Source organism: Scylla paramamosain, chromosome 6 (assembly GCF_035594125.1).
Source record: "Scylla paramamosain isolate STU-SP2022 chromosome 6, ASM3559412v1, whole genome shotgun sequence".
NCBI classification, from domain to species: domain Eukaryota; kingdom Metazoa; phylum Arthropoda; class Malacostraca; order Decapoda; family Portunidae; genus Scylla; species Scylla paramamosain.
This window is the reverse complement of record NC_087156.1, coordinates 9,757,565-9,775,064: the sequence shown is the minus strand read 5'-3', so window position 1 is coordinate 9,775,064 and position 17,500 is coordinate 9,757,565. Positions and strand designations below refer to the sequence as shown.

General features: G+C 39.2%; 1 protein-coding gene across 13 annotated transcripts in view; it reads right to left on the bottom strand.

Moving 5' to 3' along the window:
- The window catches only part of LOC135101293 (circumsporozoite protein-like), a 277,378-nt gene that overhangs the window by 151,507 nt on the left and 108,371 nt on the right, over nt 1-17,500 (bottom strand). For 8 of the 13 annotated variants that reach the window (XM_064005026.1, XM_064005020.1, XM_064005025.1 and 5 more), the window contains exon 4: nt 2,751-2,804. In XM_064005026.1, coding sequence (XP_063861096.1) covers nt 2,751-2,804 — 54 coding nt within the window. Of the gene's footprint in view, nt 1-2,750; nt 2,805-13,259; nt 13,314-17,500 lie in introns of all 13 variants that reach the window. The other 5 variants (XM_064005023.1, XM_064005022.1, XM_064005032.1 and 2 more) reach the window with 2 other exon arrangements.

Genomic DNA, 17,500 nt, shown 5'->3' with positions numbered 1-17,500 from the left:
TATTTATTTCATATTCTACTTTTTATTACCATATCGTATTGAGAGGCACTTTTGTGACTCACTGTTTCCTTTACATTGAGAAATTACTTGTTTATTACAGTACAGCATAAAGCAAGTGTCTGCAGTGAGTCAGACACTTTGTCAAGCAGCCTTACCTTACATGCACATGGAATAACATAGGCAAGCATGACAGGCGTCACTTAAATGTAAACCTAAAAATGGAAGGGCGTACACTGCGCTACAAAAACAGCTCCGTCCCCGTCACTCACCGGTAAATTGTGAGTGTGTCAGGAGGAGCAGCAAAAAGCCAGTCCTCGTCGTCTGGCCGCGAGGAAGGAAAAAGGTCCCGCCGCTGCTGCATCCGACAACACAAACACAAAATCAGAGGACTGTGTTAAACCCTCAAGACAAAAAGAAAAAAAAGTGTCTGAGTCTGATGGTGTCAACCAAGACTGGCTATCCCGTATATGAAGTGAGTTATGGCAAATAATTCGCGTATTTTGCGCACTCCAGCTCGATCTGTAGTGATGAGGCGATAGTTGCGCGAGTTGCCAGGCAGAAACCTTCGCCCAAATGTCGATAAGTCGAAATATGCAAAATACAGCAAAAAAGGTGAGTCTGACGAAGAAATTACATAAAATAAGAAAGATACGCCTTCAAAAGTTAACAACCAAGAAGTGTTTCCGAAACTGAAATCGAAATTTTTATATGCGATGGACACCAAAAGGTGCTCCTGGCCAAATCATCGTTGTACCCTCCAGGGCCAGGCGGGAGCGGTGGGGTGTACAAAAATAGTGTGCGGTGCGGTAACAAAAATAGAACCACCTTGCTCTGCTAGGGGAATAATCCCTCCAAAGTTATTCAATACGTTACGAAATGATAAAAAATAATCATAAATTTTCTTTCATTCGATGACAAGGAAAATAAAAAAGTGATGAAACTAATATTTTCAGAAATCTACAACGACGAGCCTCTAAAAAAAAGGGAGACAAATAGTGTGGGCCGGCTCTAGTCATCAAGGCCCACGTCACCTTGACTTTTCAAGGTGACAATCAACACACACACAGACAAATAACAACACTTCACAGAACAATACAAGCTTTCCTCTCTTTGATTTTACTTGAATAAAGCTGCAACAAAGGTTATGACGCTAAAAAGTTATCTTAGGTTAGGTCACAAATATCAAGGTGGTAAGGCTTCCCGGGAAATCAGAGTTAAAAATAATATCAATACCAATGGGGAGTTTTCGGAGCTAAATAGCTAGATGTCGTTGCTGCTCATCTACCTGTAGGAAAGAGAGCTAAAATATTGTTGTAGTAAATCCCAGGTGCGTAAAGATGCATAGAACATTGATCATCATGATACTATTGAAATGACGTATCGACTTTTCAATATCCGGTATGGATAATATTGAATGTGGTCAAATTATCATTATTTTTTTTTTTTTGTGATTATCGAGTAAAATGCTAACATTTTCTAAATAAAGCATATTAGAAGTATAAAAACTATTGATTTGGACTTTGAAAAAAAGTAAATAAAATCACACTGTACTATATAGTATGACACAACCTACTCAGTAACATCGTGATATATGGCTCTAGTTTTTTTTTTTTCTTTTTTCTGGGGATTTCAGCATCACTCTCACGAAGCGAGCGACAAGGCAAAGTAATCGAGAACCAAAACAAACATCTCTCAGGCGATCCTGCTGCTGCTGTATTGTCCAGCTGCCGTAATCCATTGCTTAGGGCGTAGTGGAGATGGGCACCGCAGAAACATTCAACTTCATGTCCGACAACGTGTTTCTTAAGTTCAACCAGCGTGGCCGAGTCAGGTGTTTGTTTTGGTTAGAGATACAGCATTACTATCGCCAGGACACTCGAGTTGCCATTTTTTTTTTTTTAATTTCCGTTTCCATAAACTAGGAAGGAGATCTATGTAATTTGGACTTTTGACTGTCACAGACATGTTGCCTTTATGTTTACTGTCGTCTAGATTAAGACGTTTCCAATCAAGAGTGTATTCATTTGGAAATCTTAAGATGACCAAATAAATCTAAATGCCGATTCACTAGAAAATCAACTTATATACATTTGTTCATGAAAAGATAAATGAGAAAATCTGATATTTGTTACCTAAAAAAGTCCTCAAGTGAATATTCCTCTTATTGTGGAATGTTTTTTTTGTAATTGCATCTTTCCTTTCTTCACTCACAAATTCGTACATACAAAAGATATATACGAAAAAAAATATGAACGCAAAAATGATAGCTAATTGTTAGGTTTCGACTGAATCTCCAAGTAAATATTTATAACAAAAAGAAAATATATGATTTCGTATCCATCTTTTCTCTATGCATACACTAAAATAAGCACACGAAGACTGAAATACAAAAATTATAGTTTTGAAAAAGATTCGGTTAATCCTCAAAGGACTTTTTCCCTGTAAGATGTTGCAATGAACATTATAGACTAAATTTACATTCTTTCTTCTTTCATATATATACCCTAGGAAGGCAGAAAAATGGGAGACAAAAACAACGCTTTGGAAAAAGGTTTAAACTAATCCTTCAATGGATAATACTACTGACACGATACCATGGAAGCACATCCTTTCTTTCCTTCATAGATTCGTGGGAAGCTGACAGGAAAAAGGCAGGTAACAGTGACAGGTTTCGGTTGACATGGAAAAAAAAAAAGTTTAACAGCGAGTTCGAAACAGAGTGCACATAATGTAATGAAGCAGGTACTCACTTTCCTCCTGCATGTGTTGGCAGTGTTCACCGCGGCACCACCTGACATCCTCTCCTGAAAATATCAAAACATCCACATAAGAAAGTGATGCAGCTTGACTATTCTAAAAAGAGCTAAAAATGAAGCATCATAAACAGAACCACCACAAATCCTTTACTGCATGAGTTACAACATACGCATGAACAAAAAAGGAAAGAATAAATACTGGAGAAATGTCATAAATAAAACGTGTCAAATTCCTCCAAGCAAAAACACATGGATACATGAAAAACAACACTGAAAACAGAACACACTTGAAACGCTAAGAATGTTAAATATGCACAACAGTTGCAACAAAATAAAACGAACAAGCACAACTACATATATAACAAGATCAAATAAGAAAATAAAAAGAAGCAAAAATATTAAATGCAAAGCTTCCCAACATTCAGCGGTGCAAACCTAAAAACAACAGCAAGGATATACTAAGAAAATAATAAGTACCACTTCAGTCTAGCCATAAAAAGTATTCACGGCACAAAACATGAAAATCCCTTTTGAGTATCTCTGCCAAGGTGGCCTGACTCATCTATTCTTCTTTCTTTATTGTTGCTCAGTAATACAACACATCCACCTTCCTCCGTTTGTGGTTCTGATAACAACAACAACAACAACAACAACAACAACTCTCTGACCACTCCTAGTAAGATACCTGCCTTTTCGTGTGGTTACTGCGAGGACACAGGATGTTCCCTATAACCTCTTACACAACAAAACAACAACAACAACAAAGGCTCCACAGACCACACAGATATTGTAGTTGCTGTTGGTTCTGGATGTCACCGCTTCTTGGTAAGGATCTCAACAAAAGCAAACACCTGTGAGATCGACCCTACTTCAAGCTTGTGCTGCTAACTCGTCAGGATGAAGCAATACAGTTAGTGTGATACCTTTCACAGGACCTGCCTAGTATAGTTGTGTCTACATATTTCAGTTCATGCGGTCATCTGAATAAAAAAAAACTCACTCCAAAGCCAAGGTAGTGTTTCGCTGGCAATAATAATCCTATATACGCATTACCAAACGCATCCTATTTTTTTTTTTTTTTTTGTCCCGTCACTTACCAAACCAGTGTCAGACGCTCTTTTGATAAGGTCCCGCAGGAGGTCGTCTTTCCTACCACGGCAAGACTCACACGATTTACTCATATTTTCCCTGAAACATAATGTAATGAAGCTCCAGATGTTAGGCTGGAGATGACCAGCTAATAAACAAATATATAAATAAATATCCTCATTAAAACCATTAACGATATTGTACGATATTAGATATTGGATATTAGATAACGATATTGGATATTGCACAGTAGCTACCAAATTATCTTTATTTTAAAGAGCTCTACATTCTGACACAATGGACGATAATATTTGACACGTTTGGTGATAACGCCAGTGACAATTGGTAGCCCTGCACACTAAGGATGGTTGCCGTATACTACATATGACCTAACAAATAGAGAGGCATCTTAGCATCACGTCAAGCCATGCATACCAACCTTACCGACACGACACGTGATCACGCAGCGGGTTTCGTATTTTTCATTATCCCACAGTTCGCGCCACACTTTAAAGATAGTTTTCTGAGATACTGTACAATCATTGGCTGAAAAGTTTTTTATACAGTCATACAGATCAGTTACTTTCAACTTGGGTCCACTTAGACTAATATGTATGAGACTACACTTTTATTTGAAATAATTAGATGCACGGTTCTACTTTATGCTTCTGTTTATCCTACTTAGTATTAAAAGAAGAGTGGGATTTTATTAAGTTTATAAAGGAACGTTACTGAATGCTGTTGACGAGACAACGATGAGACAAATTCTTATTTCAGTTCTACATCACCAGTGTTTACGGCTTCACTCCAGAACAGGACTCCCTAACCTCCTCTCATCCCAAGCAAAGCCTCTTACGAGTAAATCGTTCGTTATTGTCAATCTATTATCTGTTCTTTATATTCAAGAGAAAATATGGAAACAGTTGAATCTACTTTTCTATATCATGTCTTCTGGGTTGTGACTGATTTCTTAATAGCGTCTGCAGCTTAAGAGTGTCAATGAAGAATAATTATGTTATTTCACTGAACTTAAAGCTTTCACTTTAAGGACTCTCTCTCTCTCTCTCTCTCTTCTCTCTCTCTCTCTCTCTCTCTCTCTCTCTCTCTCTCTCAAACCATATCTCGCTCTCAAGTAGAATTCACCTTCTCTCTTTTACCCATCTTTACTATATTTCACTAAGTAAGGCTATTTTCTAAGAAGTAACATCCTAACAATCCTCCTTCAGCTTGAGCAGCAACACTAATTTTATTGCAAACCTTCCAGTTCGACTTCGCTTAGATTACCTTACTTAAGGTTTCCAGTCAAGAGATACCCTGCCATGCCTCGCCTCACCCTCCCTAACACTCCGCCAAGACAATGATTCCCTTGGTACCATCGCCGCGTGTACCAGGATGAGAGAAAAGCCGACAGTCCACTGCTAAGCCATGCGCGGATTAGCGCCGTTAGCATCAGTCCGAGAACACAAGCAATTCAACTGACCTTGGAAAACCTTGAGCTGAAGCCAGGAGGGAAAGTAAAGTGTGTCTAGAATATGAAGGTGGTAGTTAAGTGAGACTGAAGAGGAGGAGCACAAGTCATGTTGCGATTGACGGATGAAGGCAGTCTAGGGAGAGTGTCGCACAGAGGAGGCGGGACGCAAGGCGCCTTCAGGCCAGTCACTGCTGGTGTCCCTCGCCTCCCCTTCCTGCCTCGCTGCGAGGTAAAGGGGCCACTACCACCGCTGCCTCAACACTTACACTACCTTTGCGTCTCAACACTGAAATGCTTCAATGAATGGGAATGAACGGGAAAGTAATGGTCACTTAGAATTGCTTAGAACAAGTACATGTTACTAAGTGTTTTAAATCAATCTGTCTGTCTGCGTCTGTCTGTTTATCTCTGCCTCACATCTTCACTATAATGTTCTGTAAGAAAGAGCATCCCAATCTCTGTTGCTTTCTTGCAGCACATCTATTTGTATTAATGTTGTGTATGTGTGTGTGTGTGTGTGTGTGTGTGTGTGTGTGTGTGTGTGTGTGTGTGTGTGTGTGTGTGTGTGTGTGTGTGTGTCTGGTGTAACATTACGAGTGGAACAATATTTACGAGTATGGGTCAGTAGGTCTGTCTTCTGATATATTTAGTAGTTTTAGGAAATCAATGACAACTACGTATTGTGCCTGAAAAATGGCATACCGTAAATACGAGGCAATGAGAGAAAAAATATAGTTAGGTCACTATGTATGCATTTTCTTCGCTTACAGTAATTGTTATCACTAAAGAATATGCAAGTAACGAAAGAGGCATACGTTTATATTATGCAAACATTATGCTGTATTAATATCCCACTGACTAATTCAGTTGGACTTTTGGTTAAGTACTCGGTGCAGGGCACGGTAAAATATTCATTAAAATGCTTTACAAAAAATTGTGCAAATATACTCTTTAGAATGAAATATACCAGTTTCTGCCGCTATTTAAAACTACTTTGTCCATGTCTGTGTCTGCCCGCACATCCATCTGTCCCTCTGTCTATTTGTCTGTTTCTCTGTCTGCTTGCTTGCCTTCTATTTTTGCCTGCCTGCCTGTCTGTCTGCTTCTTTGCCTGCCTATCCTCTTCATGTTTGGCTGACTATATTCCCTGTCACCCTGTCTGTCTGCCTGCTTTCTTTCTTTCTTTTTTGTATGTCCATCCACCTCTCTCCCCGCCCGTTAGTCTGTCTGCCTTCTTGCTTGTTTGCTTGCCTCCCTGCCTGTTTGTTTGACCGTCTGTCTTCCTGCCTACCTGTCCGGTCTCTCTCTCTCTCTCTCTCTGATGATTACCTAAACAAATCAACACATTATTTAAATCACAACTACGTAATACCAAGGTACTTGAAGGCTTGTCCTGTAAGTGGTATCAGTGTGAACAGGTTACATCACGCTCCTATACAATCATGATTTGCGCAGCACACCCTCCATAGTAGGTTGGCAGGCACTTCCCACACGTTAAGGAGTCCTTCTTCATTTCACTCTCTAATTTAAACTTCTTTATGCAAATGAAAGTAAAGTTCGGGATTTAAATGATCACTTACTTTCTTCGCGCATAACAAAAATGTGCTGGACAAATATAACGAAAAATATTTACATAAAAAAAAACAATATTTATATTCGAGCCACACTTCACAGTAATGAAAGCTTTCATAAATAAAGGAAGATATTGCAAAGGTCGCACTGAAATATTATTTATCACCGTACAACTACCATACCTAATTCCCGGGAGCAGACTCATGCAGGATATAAAAAGATGAAAGACCAATAAATAGCGGTAGAGAGTCATGAGAACATGGCAATTCATCAAGGAACTCCCGAGAGAGAGAGAGAGAGAGAGGAGAGAGAGAGAGAGAGAGAGAGAGGAGAGAGAGAGAGAGAGAGAGAGAGAGAGAGAGAGAGAGAGAGAGAGAGAGTCAAGGTGACGAGCCATCCTGTTCATTTCTGTCAGCTTCCACGCGGCTACACGAGTCGTCAAGTGCTGTGGACCACCGTGCCTGTGGCCACTGGCCACCGAACTGCAGTGTTGATTAGTTGTATTAAAACAAAATTGAAAGGGTCCACATTTTCTTTCTGTTTTTGTTAGTGGCCCGTGGCCTGAAAAGAGATGAAAACCACTGCACTAGAGAGTAATAACGGCATTAGCAAAGGCGTCCACTTCAAACACCCTTTTGTCTCTGCCTGTGGGCGCACAAATTACCTCAGAATGTTACGTCACAATGAATAAGACAAGTGTAAAAGCTTTCTTTCTCTTGAATTTGAATACCGTCTTTTCGGAAATATTGATTTTTTTTTATTTTGTGCAATAAGAAAAAAAAAACTGTGCAATTTTGATAAGAGTGAAAAAATCTACAATTCACCCTAAGGAGAAGGAACAGAAAAATTAAGAACTCTACCACCACCACCACCACCACCACCACGTCCACCACCACCACCACCACCACCACCTCCTCCTCCTCCTCCTCCTCCTTCTCCTCCTCCTCCTCCTCCTCCTCCTCCTCCTCCTCCTCCTCCTCTTCCTCCTCCTCCTCCTCTTTTTTTTTTTTTGCATAAGAAAAATGATAAAATCTCACTTCATCCTTTCCAATCAAAATGCAGCCAGTTTTTCCCACACTGCACGATGGTTTTCCCACGCCAGGACAAGCACAAGGGCGTGTCGGTTTTGCAGAAGTCATACACTGCTCTAGCTTACTTTACTAAATGGTAGTTAATCTAAATTAATTCCAAAGCGATATGTAAAGACCCTATGGGAGTGTTTCTGTTATCTGTTTCTGTTGGTTATCCATTGTAATCACATGTAATCCTCATTTTCTTCGTCCGCATTTTCCTGTTACTGATCAACTTTATGATTTTAAGTACTAGAGGTCAAAGTTGCAGGGGATAACCTGTGTATGCAGCCCCTAAAGGGAAGGTACACAGACCCAGTGACCGAAGCTGTGGCCTGATTGACTGCCGCCTCCCTGGAAAGCGCAACGCAAGGATGCTGCACCACCCCTCAACAACCAAACTGTGCCTTCACCTGCGCTACGCACACACCACATCACACAACCTATCATGCATTTACACTCTCCCTCACAAACAAAAGTAGACAGACCACAACTCTTTCCCTCACTATTCTCCTCAAGTTCTATGTGGTTTTTCTATACCACGTGGTATCAATTCCTGTATCTTGTCAGCTTCTGCTGGAGGGATTGGTGGGGAGGAACCTTCTGTACTATCATGTATCTCCCAATAATAGTTAATGTACAATAATTATCCAAACAGCCTCGTCAATACCTCAAGATTTTGTCTTCCAGTGCATTCCTTTGTATTCATTTGTATTCTTTCCTCCTCCTCCTCCTCCTCCTCCTCCTCCTCCTCCTGCTGCTGCTGCTGCTGCAGTAAGTGATGGCTCATGAATAACACGTGAATATGTTCTTAAACCACTCAGTGACATCATAATTCGAGCTAAGACAGAGAGAGAGAGAGAGAGAGAGAGAGAGAGAGAGAGAGAGAGATGAGAGAGAGAGAGAGAGAGAGAGAGAGAGAGAGAGAGAGAGAGAGAGAGAGAGAGAGAGAGAGAAATATTCATGGCAAAAAGTAAATTCTTTCACGCAAATGCACCACATAAAGCGCCTCCAGCGTAAGACTGTATAATTATGAGGCAGGAAGCGCGGCAGTAAACACGTGAAGTCTATGGAGAAGGCAGGGCGTGTTTCACTTGCTGGTCTTGCCTCTCACTTTTTTAATATACGTTCTTTTTTTCTTTTCTTTTTTTTTCCTTGCGTGTATTGACAAGGTGTGGAATAATAGTAAGAAAATATAAATTATAGAAAAACTGAATTGGTGTCACTCCAGCCGATAATCCTGCTCTTTACTAAAACAACAACAATATCTACTACTACTACTACTACTACTACTACTACTACTACTACTGCTATTAACATTCACCTATTACAACTCAGGAAAGCTTTATTTTTCTCCAACCCTTTATGCTTCTCAAAAACATGGAACTTCATTTGGAAATAAAAATTCAAATAGCCGAACAGAAAAATCAATTAGATGCATAAGATATTGGACGGCTCAACTTGAAACACTGCAGTAAACAATGCAATGCATGATTAATTTACAGTCAGTATAAAATGGTATTCTAACATTTGCATATAGCCACTACTTATACTCGAACTCTCATATCTTCTTGGCGAATGGCAAACAGAGGAACAAAAAAACAGTTGCCGCTTCCATACATATAGACAAAAAAAAAATAAAGAAAAAAAAAAGTCAATAATAAAAAATCTAAATATGTTTCAGGAAGTGCCTCAATACTCTTAAAACAACTAGTCACAGGAAGGGGAAAAAACAGAAACAAGCAGAGAATTCCAGAGTTTACCAACGAAGGGGATGAAAGAATGAAGATATTGCTTAACTCCTGGACTACTGAAAGGGAACGGAATAAAGGTGAAAGTCTTGTGTAGCGTCAGCGTGGGGAAGGAGACACGCATGCTGATGGCAAATTCAGAAGAGCAGTAACCATAGAAATAACAACACAAGACAGACTTCCCCCATGTTTTTTTTTTTTTCCATCTTAATATACTTGTGTGCAATTTTTGTAGCATATCAGTGTATTTGCTATGGTAAGCTCAGTAGGTATGAAATGTTCTCTAGGGTATGCATTAATTCATCCATTTATTTATTTATTTATTTATTTACTTATTTATTATGTATTTATTAAATATTCTACTTTTCATTACCACATCGTAATGAGAGGCACTTTTGTGACTCACTGAGAAATTACTTGTTTATTACAGTACAGCATAAAGGAAGTGGTCTGCAGTGAGTCAGACACTTCGTCAAGCAGCCTTACCTTACATGCACATGGAATAACATAGGCAAGCATGACAGCCTTCACTTAAATGTAAACCTAAAAATGGAAGGACGTACACTGCGCTACAAAAACAGCTCCGTCCCCGTCACTCACCGGTAAATTGTGAGTGTGTCAGGAGGAGCAGCAAAAAGCCAGTCCTCGTCGTCTGGCCGCGAGGAAGGAAAAAAGGTTCCGCCGCTGCTGCATCCGACAAGACAAATACAAAATCAGAGGACTGTGTTAAACCCTCAAAACAAAAAGAAAAGAAAGTGTCTAAGTCTGATGGTGTCAACCAAGACTGGCTATCCCGTATATGAAGTGAGTTATGGCAAATAATTCGCGTATTTTGCGCGAATTATTTGCCATACCCCACTCCAGCTCGATCTGTAGTGATGAGGCGATAGTTGCAAGAGTTGCGAGGCAGAAACCTTCGCCCACATGTCGATAAATCGAAATATGCAAAATACAGCAAAAAAGGTGAGTCTGAAGAAGAAATTACATAAAATAAGAAAGATACGCCTTCAAAAGTTAACAACCAAGAAGTGTTTCCGAAACTGAAATCGAAACTTTTATATGCGATGGACACCAAAAGGTGCTCCTGGCCAAATTATCGTTGTACCCTCCAGGGCCAGGCGGGAGCGGTGGGGTGTACAGATGTGTGGTAACAAAAATAGAACCATCTCGCTCTGCTAGGGGAATAACCCCTCCAAAGATATTCAATACGTTACTAAATGATGAAGAAAATCATAAATTTTCTTTCATTCGATGACAAGGAAAATAAAAAAAATGATGAAACAAATATTTTCAGAAATCTACAACGACGAGCCTCTAAAAAAAGGGAGACAAATAGTGTGGGCCGGCTCTAGTCATCAAGGCCCACGTCACCTTGACTTTTCAAGGTGACAATCAACACACACAGAGGCAAATAACAACACTTCACAGAACAATACAAGCTTTCCTCTCTTTGATTTTACTTGAATAAAGCTGCAACAAAGGTTATGACGCTAAAAAAGTTATCTTAGATTAGGTCACAAATATCAAGGTGGTAACGCTTCCCGGGAAATCAGAGTTAAAAATAATATCAATACCAATAGGGAGTTTTCGGAAACTAAATCACTAGATGTCGTTGCTGCTCATCTAACAGTAGGGAAGAGAGCTAAAATATTGTTGTAGTAAATCCCAGGTGCGCAAAGATGCATAGAACATTGATCATCATGATACTATTGAAATGACGTATCGACTTTTCAATATCCGGTATGGATAATATTGAGAGAATGTGGTCAAATTATTATTATTTTTTTTTTTTTTTTGTGATTATCGAGTAAACTGCTAACATTTTCTAAATAAAGCATATTACAAGTATAAAAAAAAACTATTGATTTGGACTTTGAAAAAAAGTAAATAAAATCACACTGTACTATATAGTATGACACAACCTACTCAGTAACATCGTGATATATGGCTCTATTTTTTTTTTTTTCTAGAGATTTTAGCATCCCTCTCACGAAGCGAGCGACAAGGCAAAGTAATCGAGAACCAAAACAAACATCTCGCAGGCGATCCTGCTGCTGCTGTAGTGTCCAGCTGCTGTAATCCATTGCTTAGGGCGTAGTGGAGATGGGCACCGCAGCAACATTCAACTTCATGTCCGACAACGTGTTTCTTAAGTTCAACCAGCGTGGCCGAGTCAGGTGTTTGTTTTGGTTAGAGATACAGCATTACTATCGCCAGGACACTCGAGTTGCCATTTTTTTTATTAAAATTTCCGTTTCCATAAACTAGGAAGGAGATCTATGTAATTTGGACTTTTGACTGTCACAGACATGTTGCCTTTATGTTTACTGTCGTCTAGATTAAGACGTTTCCAATCAAGAGTGTATTCATTTGGAAATCTTAAGATTAACAAATAAATCTAAATGCCGATTCACTAGAAAATCAACTTATATACATTTGTTCATGAAAAGAGTTTCATTTGACTTGTGTTACTACTTATAAGGGATTACGTAGAAAAATATATTATATAAGCCCATTGCATCTTCATGTAAATATCATAACACTGTAGGTATATCTGATATTGCTTGTATGTGAGAGAAGAGTTTGTGTCTGTGCTGCCACCTGGTGACAACCACTAGTTCTGAAAACTCCCCATTGAGCAAAGAAAATGTAAATATGTTTTCTCCATAGAAGGAAAGATTTTTATTTTATTCTATTTTTATTTTATTTATTTATGTATGATTTTTTTTTTTTTTTACGTGGAAATCAAATTCACACTAAATGAAATTTGTTACAGTAATAGTTTCCACGAAAACTTTATCATAACATGCAAAATATTATTAATCTACATAACGGTAAAACACAGTAAAGGATAAATAAACGGATAAATTAGAAGATCTGATATTTGTTACCTAAAAATTCCTCAAGTGAATATTCTTGATATTGTGGAAAGTTTTTTTTTTTTTTTTGTAAGTACATCTTTCCTTTCTTCACTCACATATTCGTACATACAAAAGATATATACGAAAAAAATATGAACGCAAGAATGATAGCTAATTGTTAGGTTTCAACTGAATCTCCAAGTAAATATTTATAAAAAAAGATGACACCATTATAGAAAATATATGATTTCGTATCCATCTTTTCTCTATGCATACACAAAAATAAGCACACGAAGACTGAAATACAAAAATTATAGTTTTGAAAAGATTCGGTTAATCCTCAAAGGACTTTTTCCTTGTAAGATGTTGCAATGAACATTATAGACTAAATTTACATTCTTTCTTTTATATATATACCCTGGGAAGGCAGAAAAATGGGAGTCAAAAACAACGCTTTGGAAAAAGGTTTAAACTAATCCTTCAATGGATAATACTACTGACACGATACCATGGAAGCACATCCTTTCTTTCCTTCATAGATTCGTGGGAAGCAGACAGGAGAAAGGCAGGCAACAGTGACAGGAGAAAGGCAAGGCAACAGTGACAGGTTTCGGTTGACATGGAAAAAAAAAAGTTTAACAGCGAGTTCCAAAACAGAGTGCACATGATGTAATGAAGCAGGTACTCACTTTCCTCCTGCACGTGTTGGCAGTGTTCACCGCGGCACCACCTGCCATCCTTTCCTGAAAATATCAAAACATCCACATAAAGAAAGTGATGCCGCTTGACTATTCTAAAAAGAGCTAAAAATGAAGCATCATGAACAGAACCACCACAAATCCTTTACTGCATGAGTTACAACATACACATGAACAAAAAAGGAAAGAAGAAATACTGAAGAAAAAAACGAAATGTCATCAACAAAACATGTTAAATTCCTCCAAGCAAGAACATACGATACATGAAAAACAACACTGAAAACAGAACACACTTGAAACGCTAAGAATGTTAAATATGCACAACAGCTGCCAACAAATAAAACGATCAAGCACAATTACATATATAACAAGATCAAATAAGAAAATAAAATAATAATAAATGCAAAGCTTCCCAATATTCAGCGGTACAAACCTAAAAACAACAGCAAGGATATACTTAGAAAATAATAAGTACCACTTCAGTCTAGCCATAAAAAGTATTCACGGCACAAAACATGAAAATCCCTTTTGAATATCTCCGCCAAGGTGGCCTGACTCATCTATTCTTCTTTCTTTATTGTTGTTCAGTAATACAACACATCCACCTTCATCCGTTTGTGGTTATGATAACAACAACAACAACAACAACAACAACAACAACAACAACAACAACAACAACTCTCTGATTACTCCTAGTAAGTTACCTGCCTTTTCGTGTGGTTACTGGAAGGACACAGGATGTTCCCTATAACCTCTTACACAACAAAACAACAACAACAACAAAGGCTCTACAGACCACACAGATATCGTAGTTACTGTTGGTTCTGGATGTCACCGCTTCTTGGTAAGGATTTCAACAAAAGCAAACACCTGTGAGATCGACCCTCCTTCATGCTTGTGCTGCTAACTCGTCTGGATGAAGCAATACATTTAGTGTGATACCTTTCACAGGACTTGCCTAGTACAGTTGTGTCTACATATTTCAGTTAATGCGGTCATCTGAATACAAAAGCATCACTACAAAGCCAAGGTAGTGTTTCGCTGACAATAATATTCTTATATACGCTTTCCAAACGCATCCTATTTTTTTTTGTTTTTTTTTTTTGTCCCGTCGCTTACCAAACCAGTGTCAGACGCTCTTTTGATAAGATCCCGCAGGAGGTCGTCTTTCCTACCACGGCAAGACTCACACGATTTACTCATATTTTCCTTGAAACATAATGTAATGAAGCTCCAGATGTTAGGCTGGAGATGACCAGCTAATAAACAAATATATAAATACATATCCTCATTAAAAGCATTAACGACGTGTAATTCAATCTCCCGTCGTCTGAACACACGAGTAATCACACGTCTGATGAAGGCATGCTAATGAACACCCAGGTGAGGGGTCTTTTTATTCGCTACTCACACTTGAGATTCGCGAGCCCTCGGAGTATTTAGGCCGCTTATCAACTTTTTATGCAAATATACTTTCATTTACGCTTCTCTCTCTCTCTCTCTCTCTCTCTCTCTCTCTCTCTCTCTCTCTCTCTCTCTCTCTCTCTCTCTCTCTCTCTCTCTCTCTCTCTCTCTCTCTCTCTCTCTCTCTCTCTCTCTCTCTCTCTCTCTCTCTCTCTCTCTCTCTCTCTCTCTCTCTCTCTCTCTCTCTCTCTCTCTCTCTCTCTCTCTCTCTCTCTCTCTCTACCATCTTTTAACTCTGCATAGGAATGACTGTTAAATGCCTTGACTGTTAAGGCCTGCTTTAATAATAACAATGACACGACACGTGATCAGGCAGCGGGTTTCGTATTGTTCATTATGCCACAGTTCGCGCCACACTTTAAAGATAGTTTTCGGAGATACTGTACATTCATTGGCTGAAAAGTTCTTTATACAGTCATACAGATCAGTTACTTTCAACTTGGGTCCACTTAGACTAATATGTATGAGACTGCACTTTTATTTGAAATATTTAGATGCACGGTTCTACTTTATGCTTCTGTTTATCCTACTTAGTATTAAAAGAAGAGTGGGATTTCATTAAGTTTATAAAGGAAGGTTACTGAATGCTGTTGACGAGACAACGATGAGACAAATTCTTATTTCAGTTCTACATCACCAGTGTTTACGGCTTCACTCCAGAACAGGACTCCCTAACCTTCTCTCATCCCAAGCAAAGCCTCTTACGAGTAAATCGTTTCGTTATTGTCAATCTATTATCTGTTCTTTATATTCAAGAGAAAATATGGAAAAAGTTGAATCTACTTTTCTATATCATGTCTTCTGGGTTGTGACTGATTTCTTTCTAGCGTCTGCAGCTTAAGAGTGTCAATGAAGAATAATGATGCTATTTCACTGAACTTAAAGCGTTCACTGTAAGGAATCTCTCTCTCTCTCTCTCTCTCTCTCTCTCTCTCTCTCTCTCTCTCTCTCTCTCTCTCTCTCTCTCTCTCTCTCTCTCAAACCATATCTCACTCCCAAGTAGAATTCACCTTCTCTCTTTTACCCATCTTTACTATATTTCACTAAGTAAGGCTATTTTCTAAGAAGTAACATCCTAACAATCCTCCTTCAGCTTGAGTAGCAACACTAATTTTATTGCAAACCTTCCAGTTCGACTTCGCTTAGATTACCTTACTTAAGATTTCCAGTCAAGAGATACCCTGCCATGCCTCGCCTCACCCTCCCTAACACTCCGCCATGACAATGATTCCCTTGGTACCATCGAAACGTGTACAAGGATGACAGAAAAGCCGACAGTCCACTGCTAAGCCATGCGCGGATTAGCGCCGTTAGCATCAGTCCGAGAACACAAGCAATTCAACTGACCTTGGAAAACCTTGAGCTGAAGCCAGGAGGGAAAGTAAAGTGTGTCTAGAATATGAAGGTGGTAGTTAAGTGAGACTGAAGAGCAGGAACACAAGTCATGTTGCGATTGACGGATGAAGGCAATCTAGGGAGAGTGTCGCACAGAGGAGGCGGGACGCAAGGCGCCTTCAGGCCAGTCACTGCTGGTGTCCCTCGCCTCCCCTTCCTGCCTCGCTGCGAGGTGAAGGGGCCACTACCACCGCTGCCTCAACACTTACACTACCTTTGCGTCTCAACACTGAAATGCTTCAATGAATGGGAATGAACGGGAAAGTAATGGTCACTTAGAATTGCTTAGAACAAGTACATGTTACTAAGTGTTTTAAATCAATCTGTCTGTCTGCGTCTGTCTGTTTATCTCTGCCTCACATCTTCACTATAATGTTCTGTAAGAAAGAGCATCCCAATCTCTGTTGCTTTCTTGCAGCACATCTATTTGTATTAATGTGTGTGTGTGTGTGTGTGTGTGTGTGTGTGTGTGTGTGTGTGTGTGTGTGTGTGTGTGTGTGTGTGTGTGTGTGTGTGTGTGTGTGTGTGTGTGTGTGTGTGTGTGTGTGTGTGTGTGTGTGTGTGTCTCGTGTAACATTGCGAGTGGAACAATATTTACGAGTATGGGTCAGTAGGTCTGTCTTCTGATATATTTAGTAGTTTTAGGAAATCAATGACAACTACGTATTGTGCCTGAAAAATGGCATACCGGAAATACGAGGCAATGAGAGAAAAAATATAGTTAGGTCACTATGTATGCATTTTCTTCGCTTACAGTAATTGTTATCACGAAAGAATATACGAGTAACGGAAGAGGCATACGTTTTTATTATGCAAACATTATGCTGTATTAATATCCCACTGACTAATTCAGTTGGACTTTTGGTTAAGTACTTGCTGCAGGGCACGGTAAAATATTTATTAAAATGCTTTACAAAAAAATTGTGCAAATATATTCTTTAGAATGAAATATACCAGTTTTTGCCGCTATTTAAAACTACTTTGTCCATGTCTGTGTCTGCCCGCACATCCATCTGTCCCTCTGTCTATTTGTCTGTTTCTCTGTCTGCTTGCTTGCCTTCTATTTTTGCCTGCCTGCCTGTCTGCCTGCTTCTTTGCCTGCCTATGCTCTTCAAGTTAGGCTGACTATTTCCCTGTCACCCTGTCTGTCTGCCTGCTCTCTTTCTTTCTTTTTTGTATGTCCATCCACCTCTTTCCCTGCCTGTTAGTCTGTCTGCCTCCTTGCTTGCTTGCTTGCCTCCCTGCCTGTTTGTTTCACCGTCTGTCTTCCTGCCTACCTGTCCGGTCTCTCTCTCTCTCTGATGATTACCTAAAAGAGTCAACACATTATTTAAATCACAACTACGTAATACCAAGGTACTTGAAGGCTTGTC